The sequence below is a fragment of the Cynocephalus volans genome, chromosome 1 (genome assembly GCF_027409185.1).
Source record: "Cynocephalus volans isolate mCynVol1 chromosome 1, mCynVol1.pri, whole genome shotgun sequence".
NCBI classification, from domain to species: Eukaryota; Metazoa; Chordata; class Mammalia; order Dermoptera; family Cynocephalidae; genus Cynocephalus; species Cynocephalus volans.
In genome coordinates this window covers 243,212,914-243,230,920 of record NC_084460.1, presented here as the reverse complement: position 1 = coordinate 243,230,920, position 18,007 = coordinate 243,212,914, and the positions used below count along the sequence as shown (strand labels likewise).

At 31.8% G+C, this 18,007-nt stretch overlaps 1 protein-coding gene across 3 annotated transcripts in view; it reads left to right on the top strand.

Annotated features, from left to right (window-relative positions):
• Positions 1-16,072, top strand: part of LNPK (lunapark, ER junction formation factor) — a 71,066-nt gene extending 54,994 nt beyond the window's left edge. For 2 of the 3 annotated variants that reach the window (XM_063100426.1, XM_063100439.1), the window contains 4 exons: positions 5,725-5,830; positions 7,207-7,277; positions 8,073-8,243; positions 15,024-16,072. In XM_063100426.1, the coding sequence (XP_062956496.1) occupies positions 5,725-5,830; positions 7,207-7,277; positions 8,073-8,243; positions 15,024-15,262 (587 nt within the window). In that variant the 3' untranslated portion in view covers positions 15,263-16,072. Of the gene's footprint in view, positions 1-5,724; positions 5,831-7,206; positions 7,278-8,072; positions 8,244-9,525; positions 9,879-15,023 lie in introns of all 3 variants that reach the window. The other variant, XR_010023884.1, reaches the window with a different exon arrangement.
• The last annotated feature ends 1,935 nt before the right edge of the window (positions 16,073-18,007 follow it).

Sequence of the window (18,007 nt, the reverse complement as noted above, 5' to 3'; positions counted from 1 at the left end):
AAAATAGTTTTTAAAAAAATACTTTTAAATTTTATATATAATGACAACACTGTAAGGCAACCAACCATATATTTTGTGAAACACAGAAAAGTTAAATTGATTAAAAATTACTCATTTTTCAGTTGTTGTCTGGTTGATTTGAAATACCCATGATTTGTATATTAATGTTTGTTATTTAATGAAAGAACTTTTTTTGGTGAGAATGCATGAATTATATATACATTTGTGTATCTAACTAGTTTTAAAGAAATAAAAGTTTAGCAACTTATATATATAGTAATAAAAACTGTATTACACATGTGGTAATAACAACTGTATTGCACACTGTAGAATGAACAGTGATCTATAACTTTATGATCGTGTAAATATAACGTTTTACTAAAGGTTTTAGTTTCTTTGTGAAAGACCATGTTTAAGTTGTACCTTGCCAAAAATATGAGTGAGTTATTTATTTTAGGGAAGATTAATAATTTGCTTTTCATTATGTTTGTGGAAGAGAATCAATTTAATGTGTATTACCACAGGGCTCCCATATGTTTGAAAATTAACCAGCAGGTACTTGATAATTTGCCAATCTGTGTAAAATGACTAGTATTCCTACAATGATTGCTTTTGATGTTTGTATTAATTACTGTTGTCCATAACAGAATGAATATGAAGATGTGTTATTTTAAAATTCACTAGTGTGCAAAGGGTTTAAGATATTTTTATGAAATCTGTTGTTTTGTGTATCCAGATTCCTTTATGGACATGTTCACTTTATGTAGAAATAAAATAATCTAGCAAAAGTTAAACTGGCTTAAAGGCTCTCAAAATCCAATTTGGCATGCTTATTCAAGTTGAAAATTTGATAATGAGGGATGACAATGACAATGTCTGCATTCAAATTTATTTTTTGATGATAGTAATTGAATGTTGTTAGCGCAAGTAAACCACTAACCTATCTAATGAAATCTTAAAAATCCACTTGATTTTTAATACTAAGAACTTGTTCTAGAACCTAGATTTCATATACTAATAGCTATAATTTTGACCTCAGTTGCTCTTTTTAGATGGTAACAACCTTTAGATTGCAAATCTCCTTTTCTTATTCTTTTAAAATATTCATATAGTATTGCTACTCTAAAGCCAGTCTTGAATGCTTTAAAGTTTTTTCACAGCCATTTTGAAAACTTTGCACCCTTTTATTGCAAGGCTGATTCCAACAGGGTCTCATTTTGTTTCAGAGTCTTCTATTATGTCTCCATGTAAACCTCCATTGCTGCCCTCCTTACTCTTATATTCGTTGTCTCGTTTTACAAAGGCAAATTTTACATTTTATTTATTTTATTTTCTCATTTTCTTCTTGGTGCCTTCTTCTGTGTTGTCTCTCAATTCAGAGTATCTCCTGCAAACAATTCTCTTTCAATTTTCAGAGGTTATAGGGTTACAATTCATAAAGTTTGAATTTATAACTTTTCAATTTTGTTATTGTTGTTATATAATATAAATTATTAACTAAATTCTCTTTCTTCTATTCTCGACTCCCCATTAGTCTCTTCTGATATTGACCAATTTGTTACATGAAAACATTATATGTCTCTATTTATTTAGGCCTTTGTGTTTTGTGGTGTTGAGTTATAGGTTTTGTACATTTTTTTGTTAAGTTTACATCTAATTATATTTTTGATGCTGTTGTAAATGGTATTGTTTTATTACTATTTCCAGTTGTTTATTGCTAGTATATATAGAAATATAATTGATTTTTGTGTATTAGTCTTGTATCCTATAACCCTGCTAAACTCACATATTGGTTCTAATAGCTTTTTTATTTATTTATTTTTTTAAAGATGACTGGTAAGGGGATCTTAACCCTTGACTTGGTGTTGTCAGCACCACACTCTCCCAAGTGAGCTAACCGGCCATTCCTTTATAGGGATCCGAACCTGTGGCCTTGGTGTTATCAACACCACACTCTCTCAAGTGAGCCATGGGCCTACCCTACTAATAGCTTTTTAAAATAGATTATGTAATATTTTCTACATAGATGATCACATGGTGAGTAAAGAAAATTCTACTTCTCCCTTTCCAATCTGGTTTTCTTTTTTCTTTTTTTTTTTTCTTCTTCTTCTTACCTTATTACACTAGCTAGAACCTTCACTACAATGTCAAATAGAAGTGATGAGAGTGGACATCCTTGCCTATTGTTGATCTTAGGGGAAAAGCAGTTATTCTTTCACCATTCAGCGTAATTTTAGTTGTAGGTTTTTGAAAAACAAATATTCTTTATCAGTTTGAGGAAGTGCCCTTCTATTCCTAGTTAGCTGGAGGTTTTTATCAGTAATAGATGATGAATTTTGTCAAATGCTTTCTCTGCATCTGACATGTTCATATTGGGTTTTCTTTCTTCCTTTGTTTCAATGTCTGTTCACATAGTGAATTACACTGATTGATTTTTTAAAATGTTTTCCTGGAATAAATCAACTTGCTTTCCTGGAATAAATCACACTTGGTCATGATGTATTGTATTATATGTATATTGTTGGATTTGATTTGCTAATATATTGATGCTCATTAGGGATATTGGTCTGTAGTATTTTTTTTCTTGTCATATCTTTGTCTGGTTTTGGTATCAGAGAAATGCCGGCCTCATAGTATGAGTAAGTATTCCCTCTTCAATTTTCTGGACAAGCTTGTGTAGAATTGATAATATTTCTCCCTTGAATGTTTGGTAGAATTTACTGGTTGAAGCATTGGGGCCTGGTGTTTTCTTTGTGAGAAGTTTTTTCTTTTTTTTAAACTAAAATTCAATTTCTTCAGTTAAAGAAAAGCTATAGACTAATGTCACACATGAACATAAACAAAAATTCTTAAAATTTTAGCAAATCAAATAGTTATCTATATCTTCTTGAATAACCTTTGGTAATTTATTAGTCTTTCAAGGAATTTGCCCATTTCATCTAACTTGTAGAATTTATTGGCATGAAGTTGTTCATAATATTTCCATATTGTTCTTTTAATATCTTTACAATCTGGAGTTGTGCCATCTATCCCATTTCTCATATTAGTGTTTTGTATCTTCTCTCTTTGTTTCCCAATTAGTCTGGCTAGAGGTTTATTAATTTTATTGATCTTCTCAAAGAGCCAGCTTTTCTCTATAATTTTTGTATTTTCTATCTTATTAATTTTCTCTCTGATTTTATTTTTTATTCTGTTTACTTTGGGTTTTATTTGCTCTTCTTTCTTAGTTTCTTAAAGTGGAAGCAGAAGTCATGGATTTTAGACCTATCTTTTTTTGTAATATAAGTGTTTAGTGTTATAAATTTTCCTCTAAGTACTGCTTTAGCTGCGTATTATAAATTTTGATATGTTTTCTCATTTTCATTTGGTTCAAAATCCTTTTTAATTTCCCATTTGATTTTTCTTTGAATCCTGGGTTATTTAGATTTATGTTACTTAGTCTCCAAATATGTGGAGATTTTTCAGATGTTTTTCTGTTGCTGATTTCTAATTAATTCAATTTTAGTTAGAAGACATGTTTCTTGAAAAAATGTTTTTTGAATATTCTTAAATGTATTAAGACTTGTTTTATCTCCCAGAATGTCATAGCTTGGTAAATGTTTGCTGTTCATTTGAAAAGAACATATATTCTGTTCTTGTTGGGTAAAGTAGTTAGAATGTCAGTTGGTCAAGTTAGTAGTAGATAGTATTTATTGTTCAAGTCTTTTATATTGTTTCTGATTTTCTGTCTGCTTATTCTATCAATTATTAAGAGAGGGATGTTGAAACCAACTATAATTGTATATTTGTTTATTTCTTCTTGCAGTTCTATCAGCTTTTGCTTCATGTATTTTGAAGATCTGTTATGTGTATATATGTTTAGTATTGTTATGTCTTGCTGATGAATTGATTGTTTTGTCACTATGAAATTGCCCTTTTTATCCCTTGTAATATTCTTTGCTCTAAAATCTAGTCTGCCTGATATTACTACAACTACTCCAGATTCCTTTTGAATAGTGTTAGCATAGTTATATCTTTCTGTCATTTTACTTTTAACCCATTTGTGTTTTTATTTAAAATGAGATATTTTGTAGACAGTTTATATTAGGGGTTGCTTTTATATCCATTCTGACAATCTTGACTTCATAACGAGTGTATTAGGTTACATACATTTAATGTAATGATTGGTATGTTTGGGTTTGAGTTTCAGTGTTCCATCTGACTGTTTTTTTTCTATTTGTGCCATTTGTTTTTTGTTACCTTTTCCCTCATTGTCTGCTTTCTTTTTTATTGAATATTGTATTAGTTAGATTTCTGTCACTTATAACAGAGTACCTGAAACTGGGTAATTTATAAAGAAATGGAATTTACTTCTTTCAGTTTTGGAGGCTGGGAAGTCCAACGTTGAGGGGTGCATCTGGTGAGGGCTTTCTTGTTGGGGACTCTGAATAGTCCCAAGAGGGCTGAGAGTATACTAACATGCTTACTTGCTCTCTTTTATAGAGTCATCAGTGTCACTCCTGTGCTAACCCACTCATCCATTAATTCATCGATCCATGAATGGATTAATCCATTTACAAGGGCATAGCCCTCATGATCCAATCACCTCCCTAAGGCCCCACCTTTCAACACTGCCACACTGGGGAATCAGCTTTCACATGAACTTAGGAGGGGCCAAACATTCAGATCATAGCAAGTATCTTTTATGATTCCATTTAATCTTTTTTGCTGCCTTATTGGCTATAACTTTTTTTGTATATTATTTTAGTGGTTGCTTTGAGGTTTATAGTACATATCTTTAATTTATCACAGTTCACTGGCAAGTGATATGATACCATTTCATGTATAGTTTAAAAAATCTAACAATAGTATACTTATGTTTCTCCTCTTCTGAACTTTGTCATATATTTTATTTCTACGTATTTTATAAACATCACAATAAATTATTTTTCTTTTAAGTGGCTAATTATCTTTTAAGGTGATTTAAATAATTTAAAAGTCTTGTAGATTTATCCTCAAGGTAACCATTTCAAATATCTTATTCTTTTGTGTAGATTCAGCTTTCTGTCTGCTGTCACTTTCTTCTGCCTGAAGGAATTTTTTAAATGTTTCTTGTAGTGCAGTTCCGCTAGTGATGAATTATTTTAGTTTGTATGTATGGAAAATCTTCATTTTGAGTTTATTTTAAAAAGGTGTTTACAGAATTCTAGTTTGAAGATTTTTCCTTTTTTTCCTAGAACTTTAAAGATATTGTTTCACTGTCTTCTGGCTTGCATCTTTTCTGATGAGAAGTCTCCTGACATTCTGACCTCTGTTATGTTGTACATAATGTGTCTTTTTCTAGCTGTCTTTAAGATTTTCTTCTTATCATTGCTTTTAAGCATTTTGATCATGCTCTGTCTTGGTACAAAATTACATTTCTTGTGCTTGGGATTTGTTGATATTTTTGGATCTGTGGGTTTATAGCTTTCATCAAATTTGGAAAACTTTTGCATATTCAAATATTTTCTTCTTTTCCTTCTTCTCCCTCTTCTTCTTCATGGACTCCAATTACATGTATATTAGACTTTAAGTATATTTTTTGTAGTACAGTGTGCAGTAATTTCAATGAAAATTGGAGTGTTCCACAGAGATTTATAATAATTAATATTTTGGTGTTTTGTTAAAATCTCTTAAAAGTTCTAACAAGTGTAGGTAGTTCTTGGTAACTGAATTAAATTTTATATGTATTTGTTTATTTAATAGGTCTTCATCCTCCAGGTCCACCTTTAGCAAGACCCATTCTCCCCCGAGAACGAGGTGCTCTGGATAGAATTGTTGAATATTTAGTTGGTGATGGTCCACAGAACAGGTAATGTTTGCTAGTGTGGCAGATAAATGAAAATGAAAAACTTTATTGGTTAGGATGTGTGTGTGTGCACACACACTAGGTGTTCTATAGTTTTGTGGCTCCTAGTTCCTGATTTTAGAACATAATGGAGTATTTTATAGCTCTGCAAAAGAGTATATGTTCATTTGTTTTTTCAGTAGGAGTTTGGACAAAGTAGTCTAGATAAAATCCATTTGGAAGAAATACTTACTCTGCTGTAAGATTATTTTTAGCCAAACTGAATTATTTCATTGAAATTTTTAAACTTGAAGAGCACAAAGATATGAAAACCTGGTAGGCTGTAAGAAATGGAGTTTTATAGGCATCAGTACTGGACTTGGTGATGGTAATACTTTTTATAATAATGAGAATAATTTACATGTATTTAGCACTTACAGTTCCTGAAATGCTTTTTCAATTATCTTTTTTGATACTTAACAGTATCTCTAGGAAGATAGGTATGATATGAACAGAGAAATTGTCAGTTTAGACTTTTAAAAAATTTATAGGGGGCTGAGCCCGTGGCGCACTCGGTAGCGTGCTGCGCTAGCAGCGCGGCGACGCTCCCGCCGCCGCGGGTTCGGATCCTATATAAGAATGATCGGTGCACTCCCTGGCTGAGCGCCGGTCACGAAAAAAAAAAAAAAAAAATTTATAGGGTAGTAGCATAGTTGTTTGACAATTTTACTAGTTAATATTATCATTTTAATAAAGGGACCAGAGTTTAATGTTAATGTAATAAATCTTATGTTATTCAAAACAGATGGAATGATGTTTGATAGAGCCAAGTATTTGCTGAGTACATACACAGAGAACAGAGAAAGTGTATAAATAGAAAAATGAGGAAGATGTTTGAGTGTAACTGGGAAAGACATAAGAATTGTTATGTATGGAAATTAACCTTTGGGCTGGACTAAACAAAATTAAATGCAATTCTTTACTGAAAGACTTCTCAGCATTTTTAGTATTTATTGTGAATCTGTAACAGGATTCATCTTTCCCAGTCTTATCCGACCACCGATTTGGGGGCTATTATTCCCAGGAATATACATTGGGAAACACCAAATTTAAGTGTTATCAAGTATGTTTCTGCTAACTTAGTAAGGATATTCAACCATTGCTTACTTTATTTTTAATTTAATGTATAAATTATATTTTTAAATGGCTGAAATTTTGGCTTTGCTTAATTTTGGCTTTTGTTTTAAGAGTATTGTTTATGGTGTACTGAGTAACGTTTAATCTATTATGACATATTTAGCTATGTTAAAATACAGATTAGCTGTGATGGCTAAAATAGTCTCTCCCATCAACTTTGTCTACATTTGTAACTAGTCTGTTCATTTTTCCTTGTGGTATAGGTATGCCCTTATATGTCAGCAGTGTTTTTCTCATAATGGTATGGCTTTGAAGGAAGAATTTGAATACATTGGTAAGAATTATTGGGCAGTTAGATTGAAATATTTTACTCAAATATTTCATTCTACACCACTTCCCATGTAATGTCATTTTACTTTAGATACTGTCTCTGTATACATTGTTAAGCATATTGTCCTTATTTTAGTACACAAAGCAAAGCAGGAAAGACAACTCAGGTTTTTTCCTCTTATAATGTACAGCCTCTAGGCCAGTTGTGTTATCAGAATAACCTGAAGAACTTTAGAAATGATACCCAGGACCCACCCACAAAGAATCTGCTTTAATTGTTTTGTGGTGGGACCCAGGCATCAGCATTTTTTTAAAGCCCCACAGATGATTCTCATGTGTAGCTGTGATTAAAAACTGTGGTAAATTAATTATGCTTCTGAAACATGACATACTAAATTTTCTTGGGCAAATAAGCAAGGTTCTGGATTTTTAAATACCTAATGATTCTGGTGACTAGAAATGCAATTTCAGTAATATATTGAAATAATTATAAATATTGTTTTGCTGTTACTTAACCTAGTATGTAACTTATTATGCCTTTTTTGCTTAAAAATTAATATTTTAGTTCTAATAATAATGAGGAAGTATGTGTTAAAATTAGCTTTGGTTAGAACACTTACCATAATATTATTAAAGTAACACAGAAATATCACAAGGGTACATAACCTTTAAAGGGTTCTTTGACTATTTTTAACATAACAATCTTGTGAGTTATCTGATTAGATAATCGAGTTATATGATTAGTCCTTGAACTGTCTTTGGTTTGTGGTTTTACTTATTTTTAATAAATTCTCTGCAGCTTTTCGATGTGCCTACTGTTTTTTCTTGAATCCTGCAAGAAAAACCAGACCCCAGGCTCCGAGACTTCCAGAGTTTAGTTTTGAGAAGAGGCAGGCAGCGGAAGGCTCAAGTTCAGTTGGTCCCTTGCCATCAGGAAGTACGCTTTCATCAGAGAACCAATGCAGTGAAGGTATGAATATGTTAATTAAACAATTTTGTCTCTTAATAACGTGTGCTGTTTAACAATAATAAAAGCATAATGCTTTTAGATAAGAATGGATAAATTTATCAGATTTTGCAGCATGCGTATATCATCTAATGCTCTGATATTGTAGCCTCCTGTGTGATTGGTATGGTGTGTTTCAGTTTTAAAATAACAGGTTATGTTGTGATAAGCAGCATCTTAGGTAAACATTGTTTATGGAATAACTCTTATAAAAACTTTTGGGAGATTTGACTAGTAACGTTTTTATGGAATTATTTTTTCAATTTATGAGAGTGGAGCAGATTATTAGAATTATGAAACAACTATACAAAGGATAAAATATTCATAAGATTTGTGATTAATATTGATAAAATAGGTTTATGTCTACCTCTTGAATTGAATTACCAGAAAGCTTGAAACTTTGGAATTGGAAAGTCATCATTGCATTTTTTGGGTGACTATACCAAAGGACTGGTGTTCCATTGAAACAAACAATTTATGAAGGTCCATGAGATTAACATTGCCTTTGACATAAAATCATCCTTATTTTAGAGAAACAGAATTTATCAGAATTTATTGGGTTTTAGGATTTATCTAACAATTCGGTTTTAGAAATTCTTGAGAAAGTTTTATGAAAATATGGAAAAGATGAGATAGATGACCTCATTATTAATTGCCAGTTATTTCTTGCTATTAATTTCCTGTCAGTAGCTCTTTGCTAATCAGCTCTGAATTATGACGATTGCTAAAATTATGACATAGGCCATGATATTTTGTTGCTATATCTGGTATAAAAAAAATGCAAAGTGGATGTTTAATTCACATAATTTATATACCGGTTAGTATTCATCCTTTTATTTTCTAGGAATTATCATTTACGTATATTTAATTTCTTTTTCATAAAAGCATTGAGTATTGCAAAAATTGTTTTAACCTAGAATATTATATGAAGTAGTGAATTTTTAGATATCAGAAGTTTAGTATGAGATTTAAGATTTGTTTTTTAAAAAACTTTGAAGAGTGAACCTAAAATATGTGTGTTGAATTGGGCTTGGCTTTTGGCTTACTAACAAATATCAAAATGAATTTGAATGCAGATAGCTATGATAGAGGCCTGTACACTTCCAGCACTGAGTCAATGCATTCATCTTTTCCAAGTCTGCAACATCAACTCCAAACACAATGTCAAATGTTTTCTTTTGCTTACATCATGCTCTGAGCTGCATGCTGTCACGTGCAAATCAAACCATCCACCTTGCCATTGCAGCCTCTTGGAACTGAAAATTAAAGGATTTCATACTGAAGATGCCCAGAGGAAAATGTGAAGTCCTTTCCATGCGAAACCTTGCTTATGAAAGCTAAAGTGAATATTTGAAAGCCAATAATTGGGACCAAAAAAAAAAAGAAAGAAAGAAAAGAAAAAACCAACAAAGTAAACATCTTGAAAGCAGTCCCATGCTTTATATCTTCTGCTAAGGTCAAGATAGATAGTTAGCAAACAAGACCCAGATGTACCTTTCCTTCTCATCTAATCCAGGAGGAGCAATATCCCAGATGTCTCATTTTCTGTCTGAAATCTCTGGAATGAAGTCTAACTCGCTCAAACTCAACTCCAATAAGGTAATGTTAATAGGTGAAGACAAAACTTGAGGCAGGTTCTGATAACTCTGTAGTGCTAAAAACTGAAGCAACAATTCCATTTGGTTAAGATAGTTTCTAGAGTGGCAATTTTTCATACTTCTCTTTGGATTCATCGAAGTGGCGATGAGCTCCTTTTTCTTCTTTGGCTTTCCAGAAGACTGAAACATTTCTCCAAGACTCCTCTCTCAACACTATGATACAGAGTATCAATTCCAAGCTGGATTCCTTTAGTGAATGACTGGAAGTGTTTCTGGCGAACAAATGAAGCTGCATTGTTTTGAGTGCTAGTGACATACCCTTATGATTAAATTGAATTGTTAAGTAAGATCATCTCATCTCAATCATCTGCTCTGTGCTAACAGCCAATGTAATTGGGGGCTTAGGTTTCTGATTTCTAAATTCCTCAATGATGTAGAAAATTGGTCTGAAAAAAAAATCCTGCTTTAATTTTTATGTTTTTAAAAGTATTGAAATAGCTCCTTGATAGCAACAGGAACTGTAGAGATTGGGTTATTATTTTACAGATAAAACCAAAAGGTAACTTTCTTCCATCTGAACTTTTCTTTCAGCAATATCAGCAACCATTTATATGAATAATCTAGAATTAATAGGAGAAACATTTTTTTCCAATCTATGATGTAAGACTTTGAAGTTAAGTATTGTGTGGATTCTGATATCAGAAGATTCTACAGTTAGGATGAGACACAAGGCTATTAAAATTTCTGGACCACTCTTTAGAATAACAAACGGAATCTTGGAAAGTTTCCATCAAAGAAGGGGAGACCTAGAAGAAATATTTTCCTATTAACTGCTCATTTGAATTCCTAGAATTTTTTTCTTTAACTATGCACCCAAATGCCTTGGTAATAGATTATGAGAGAAACATAAGATACTAGGGATATAGATTGTCTCTTTATCTGAGTGCATACTAGACACGGTATGCCAAAAAATGAACTGCTTTTAGGTTCCTCAGTTTCTTTCATGATTAAACGTGTAGTACAGTTTATTCTTGAATCTCTGCTAAGTCACATTAAAGTGACTTCAGTTTTGCCTTTTGTTTTTAAGTGCTTTCTAAAGTACCTGATATTAAGCATTCTTTTTGTGAGATGTGGTAATCATTAGAGTACTAGGTTTCTACATTGTTAGTATACTAGTAGATACAGTGATTTTTTTGGTTTAAAAAATGTTAATATTGTGTTTTCATTGCTCAGTTGTTTTTGTCTAGGTCTTATATGATTATTTTAGTAGAAAATAGCTTTTATTCAACTGAAAACTTGCTAATAATGGAACTCATGGCATTTAATCAATACTATCAAAAATAGCAAGTAAAATTTATATAAGGTGAAATTTATATTAGTAACCTGATTTCTGTCTTTTCCTTTCTTTTACACAAAATAGTTACCATTAGGTTGTGTTGAACCAGGGAAAATACAATTTTTAGGAAATTGAACTACTTGATAATGTAAATTTTGTTGAATTCTGTGTATTTACCAGATCCCAAAAGCTTATACCTTTGTTTATATTTAATTATGTGCAGCTTACTCAAGATGTAAACTAGTCTGTAGTATGTTTTTGCATGTTTGTTTTAGATATAGAGATCTTTTGGCCTTCTGACTCCTCTTTCTAAAACACCACCTAATAATTTAGTTTTAGGTCATGGCCTAATAATGAAACTCTTAACTTGTCTAATGGATTTGTTCATCAATGGGAAATAATTAAATGATGTTCTGTGTGTTGAATACTAGCTATTTTCTCATAGGTGGTTATAATTTAATTGAATTTTATTCATTGAGTCATTGGGTTGAGTTGGGATGAAATTCATGCCTGTGTTTCTTAAATATAAGTTGGCCATTTTCCTTAAGGCAGGAAAATCTTGTAAAACCTGCCTGTTTAAAACCTACAAGTTCAAAGACAGATTGTTAATTTTAATTTAACGAAGTTCCTTTGGGTAAGTTTATAGTTTACACATACAGTGAGCACTGATATGTTCGCAAGGCAGAATTTTGATGAGTTAGCAAGGCAAAAATATATGAAGTTGTTTTGCTAGACTATTCTTTAATTTTCTTAAAAAATTGTTCTTTCAAGAGCTAGAATAAAAACTTAAAGGTAGTGTGATGTTCTTACCTGTTTTTGCATGTGTGTGGTTTATAGATGAGGCAGTGGTATTTATTATACAATTACACTCAGTTTTATGAGTTTGAATTGTCTAGCTGGAAGCCAATTGTTACTATTTGGTAGAAAAAGCTTCTCTTTAGAATATTGGGGTGGGAGTGGGGTAGGTGACAGATGGAGAAAGAAATTCCATGGATCATTTCGTTTTATCACATTGTGGTATATGTGGTATGTTGTTTTCTTGTCATTATAGTTGCCAAAGTCAATTTTAAAGTTTTTCTTACAGATGGAATTTAGTCATTCAGGTAACTATTTTATATTTTAGTCTTGAACTGGGCCATACAGGGAAAAGTAGGACTGTTTAATTAGTGTGAACACAAAGGCTGATCTCTCTTTTAGTATTTTATACCCAAATATTAACATCTTCTGAAATGTGTTGTATGCTACCAAGCTATTTTAAACTGCAACTTCGCAGAAAAAATTTACTGATTTTATTAGAATAGGCATATGAGGCTCTATCATGGAAATAAGTACTTTTGGAATACATTACTAAAGTAAAGTTCTATGGTTTAGTTATTAAATTGATATGTAATTAATTCTCTATTAATCTTTTACATCTAGTTTATTTAGATCTTGTTTGATGATTTCACAAAATGGCACTGGTATCCAAACGCCAAGTACCTACCTCATTTAGTCTAGCCAATGTCTACATTATAGGTATCATGTCAGGAAGAAAAGTAATCATTAATAGGCTCTTTGATTATTTCCAAGCCCCACCTATCATTTCACCATTTTTTTTTTTAGTTTTCCATATATTCTCTGAAATGTAGTATAATATTAACTGGAAAATTGTGTGTATCATTTTGTTTTCTAATTATGACAGCACATGGTATTTCTTTGAATTCATGTGTTATGGAAATTTAAAAATTTTAGTATTGTAGTTCTCTTTGTATTAAATGATTCTTTATGACCACAGAATTTCTAAATTAAATTTGCTTTGACCAATTAAGTATCTGTTTCTGAAAATAGTAGCATCACAAAACTTTAACAAGATAAGCCTTGAATTTTGATACTTCTGTTTCAGTACAGTATTGAGGCAATCTGTCAGACAGAATGTGACATACTGTGTGGGCCTATGTTCACTTAAACATGTTTATCGGTAAGTTGAGTCCTGGATTCTGAGCTTTTTGTTTTTTCATTTTGTGTGGCTTTTTGATTTGTTTCAGAAGGCTTATTAAACAATAACAAATTGTAAAGTTCTTGCCAAGCAAGTATTACTCTATGTCTGGAGAGTGGTAGAAAACGACGACTCTTAAAATTCTTTCCTGTATAAATTCTGTGTGGGTAGAATTACAAATGGTTGGAATCTCTTGAAGTTTTCCACAGAAGAACTTACTTGCCCTTGTAGCAGAAATGATTTGTACATGATCCATAAAATTTCATTTGCCTTTGCTGCTTTTCCTTTCTGCCCTGGAACATTCAGATAACAAAACTTGACTGACTTACTGCTTTTCTAACTTGGATTTTTGTTAAGATTCCAAATAATACAGCAATGCCATTTTAAGTTCCATATTAAGGTACAAATAAGATTTTTATGACATTTGGCACAAATATGATATATGACCATCCTTACTACTTTTTGTGATCATGTGAAATTTTTATACAATAAATCCTCATTAAGTTGAATGTTCCTAATTTCGGAACTTGGGTCTTTTATTCTATATATAAAAAGGAGGAACATAGTTTTAATTAATTCTGTCAGTCAGAGTCCAAGGTATCTGTTTAAGGGAATAGCTCTTTATAAATATTTTTAAAATCTTGGCATAGAGTGTATAAGGTGTAGATAATTTGTATTTATTGAAAATGGTATTGTACAACCATGAATTTCTAAGATGTTCATGTTATCATGTATGCATATAACACATAATTTCTTTGCAAAATTACCAATTAACTTTATTTATTTAGCAAAACTCTGGCTTGTACTATGTAAGAAACTTAACTAGAACTTTTTGCTAAATAGTCTGGTCTTCTCTAAGATCATAAGGGATCTTCTATGAGGGTAGGCAATCTGCTTTTTTGCTTAGTTGATGTGGTTTACACCATATTTCTCCTAGCACAAATATTAATTGCTATTCATTAGAAAAACAAAAATATTTCAAAGTTAGATTTTTATCTTTGTCTTGGAAATTGTATGACCCAATGCTTATCTGCTTCTGTCATTCCATCCCCCATCCTGTTCTTTAAACTTTAAAGAATTAAAAGCAGTTTATTTAATAAAATTGTTATAATTATTAAATTATTATTAAGAGGTTTGCATTTAATAAAACTCAAAAAGAGTTAGAGGGAATAAATTTTCAGGTAGGGACCAAGACTTATCTTCTGCTATGGAGACGGGATGGATGGAGAGGGCAGGGAAAGACCCTTCCCTTTCTCTCCCTTGCATGCTAGGTATATATCATATTCTGACCCAGAGATTAAATACTGAGGACTTGTCTTGCAGAGAGGTGAGGAGAGACTTGTCATGCCTTTGGGAAAGGTAGATCCCCAGTCCTTGGTTAATAGAGATGTTATATCAGGGTGGGAAAGCACCGTCTCTTTCACACACACATGCAAAAGTACACATTTCACAGGGTTGCCTGGGCACAAGGCAGTTTGCTGGACTGTTGTCTTATAGCACATAATTCTGTTGGGATTTTGTTTGATTTTTGAACATTCAACTTTTAAATGCATCTTTAGGAACTTATTTTGTATGAAAATATATGAAAATATGGGGCTTTAGATTAAAGTATGCTTGTGGGTTTATTTCATCTAAATTATTTTTTTCCTTCAGTCATACTAACTCATAAGTAGTATGCTGTAGTGAGTACTTATTTTAAAAGATTTTAAGGATAACGTTAGATCATTCTGTTTCTTAGTACACGTGTGCACGTGCACGTGTTTATCTTTTGCTTGCCTTATTTAACGGTTTTAACATTTGGGTATTCCTAAAGTCTTGAATCTTTATCTTTTCAGAATCTCTAGAAGAACAAGATGTTCTTGATAATAGTACAGAGCAGACAGATGACAAAATATCAGCTACAGAGCAGACAAACCAAGTGATTGGAAAAGCATCTGGCTCAGAGGAACCAGAGGAGAAACAAGAAGAGACCGAGAAGGAGGAAACCTCAATGAATGAAGCCAAATCAACAGTTCCCATAGCTGATTCTGTTCCTAATCCTGAACTAAGTGTAGAATCTTTGATAACAAACTAGTAGATGTTTCTGTGTGCCTTCAACTGGATATTTATAGTCTTACTGATGTCAGTTATTGCTTTTTAGGTGGTACTTTTTTTTCTTTTTGCCCCTCTGAGGATATGCTTGATATCATTTGAATTCAAGTTGCTTAGTTATTTCAGTATGTCAAAGTTATATCTACTGGGTATTAAGATTAAAAGCAAGTGGTATCAGTGAAGTAAGATCCTTTTGAATATACAAAGACCCACGCTATTTAGACAGCTTTTGGATTTTTTTTTTTTTGTCCCATCAAAAAGTAAACAAACATTACAGCATTCTTTTTTTCTATATGTATAACCTGTAAATAATATACATTTTGACATAGGAAGAACTTTGGTTAGGAATAAGTTCTCTGATAGTGTTTGTTTTAAGGAATGAAACTCAATTAAGATTTTGAATACTTCATCATTAAAAATGGGTAAAATTTTAAGTCTTGAGATATTTGCCAGCAGGGGTGGAGTGGGAAATGTCTATTTAGGTGTTTACATTAAGTGGTGTGTGAAAGTTATAACTGTTAACTACATAGGCATTGGTACGAATTTTCAATAAGAATGCAATTTGAACAGTCAAGTGCAGTATTTCTTTTTGATGCCTCTTATTTTGTAGCTGGGTGAAAGGCACATGATATATATAATTAGTTTATGTTTACATATTCACATAGGAAGTATCTCGGTACTTGACTGTACTTGAATTCTGAGCATTATTTATACTTGTAAAATAATGATATATAAGTGAATTTTGTGCTCTTTTGTGTATTTTGTTAAGGAAAATAAAGGTAATCTGGCAGCAGCTTCTTTTTGTAAAATATCTAGACTTCTTCAAAGAGTGTCTTGGTGGATGACTTGTCTACCTGAAAAATATTAGTAGGAAGAACTCACAATACAATAAATCTGTAGATTCTGTTTAGAACAAATAATGATGCTTTTATTTAGACTTGCTGCTTTTCAAGTTCAGAGAAATAGTGACATTTAGAGGTTCTAATCAGACATTAGGTCAGGAACATCTTAGGCCATTTGTAGTTTTTAACTTTGAGAGACAATAAACTTTGTTAGAATAGGCAATTAATTCCTGGTAGTTCATTGGATTTATTTATGTACTAAAAATTAGCTAGGAAAAACTTTTGGTCCAGAATGGTAATTCTTGGACCTTATAGCTTACTTTTATCTCTCTTCTCCAATATTTTAAAAAAAATTGAAATCAAGTTATGCCAAAAGGAGGAACATATAAGAATGATGTTGTCTGGCTAATGTTTCTAAGTCGTTCAGTTTATTAAAACTTGAATAAAATTTTTTTATTACTTAAAAATTCATTTTTATGATTTAATATCTCATATCTGACAGGTATTTTTAAGGAACCCAATCTGTTAACACTCATAGCCACCTTGGTATAGTGACTAGAGTTTTTGAGCTTACAAAATTGGGCTTAAATTCTAGCTCTGTAGTCTTGGGCAAGTCACCTAACCTATCTGAGGATTGTTTTTTTGTCTGTAAAATGGGAAGAATAATATCTATTTTTCAGGGTTATTGAGGTGATTAAGAATAATTTATGTAATGTGCCTTGCTCTCTGCTTGATAACTAAGAGATATTAAGTAAATGTTATTTACTTAATAACATTTGTTATTATTGACATCCCTATGAAATATGGAAGGGTCATAAATTCTTCCTCTTGCAGATAAGGAAATTAAAAACTAGTATGAACATATAATTCAGCTGCTCAGAATCAAGCCAAAGTTTTCTGCATGGGCTTTTCTTTATTATATATGTGTATATAAATACATAGATTAAAGAAATAGGAAACTAAAACTCTAGGGAATATAATCTCTTTTTTTAGATGAATTTCATCAGTTTGTTTGGTGTGTTATTGGCCCATGTACATCTTAGTAACACCTTGCAGAGTCTTATTATAAAACATTCCAATTCTGGTGTACATTGCTTGAAAATGAACACCTCAGAGAAGTATAATTTAATGATAAAATCAAGCAGATATTATGAGAAATATATTTGAAAGAAATATGGAGGAAAGTTTAAAAGAGAATTAGTAAAGATTAACGCAACTGGAACATGCTTATAATCATGTAGTATTCTTTAAAATAGTAAAGCTTACTCTGATATTGTAAGTAAATAGTTAATGGTTGAAAGTGTAGTAAAATGTCCTATTTGTAATTATTAAGATTAGTATAAACAAGGAAAGCCAAACTATTACGTACTATTTGCCAGAGTGATCTTAACTTCCCTACTTAATGCTCAGCAGGTCATTACCCAAACTATTCTCACTATGCCCCAATTACCTGCAGACATGGTCTAGCTCCTGTCTCTCTGTCCTCCATCATTGTGCTGTAGCCACATGGGCCTTCTTTCAATTCTCTGACCATGCTAAGCTCTTTCTTGCTTTAGGTTTCAGCTTAAATTTTCCTTCCTCAGAAAGATGCCCTCCCAAACTCCCTATCTAAAGCGGGCCTCTGCCTTTTATTCTCTATCATGTCACTCTATCCCTGCTCACCGTTCTTATCAGTTCGTAAGTATTTTGTTTGCTCATTTACTGTGTATTTTCCAATGTAAAGTCTATGTGTGCAAGGATTATATTTTTCTTGTTCATATCTCTATCTTGATGGCCTAGCACAATGCTTGACACATAATTATTATGTGAATGAATAACTTTGTTGCTAAATCCAGTGAAAACTCTCAGTTCTTAACTTGTTTCATTGCTTGGTAGTACAGTTACAC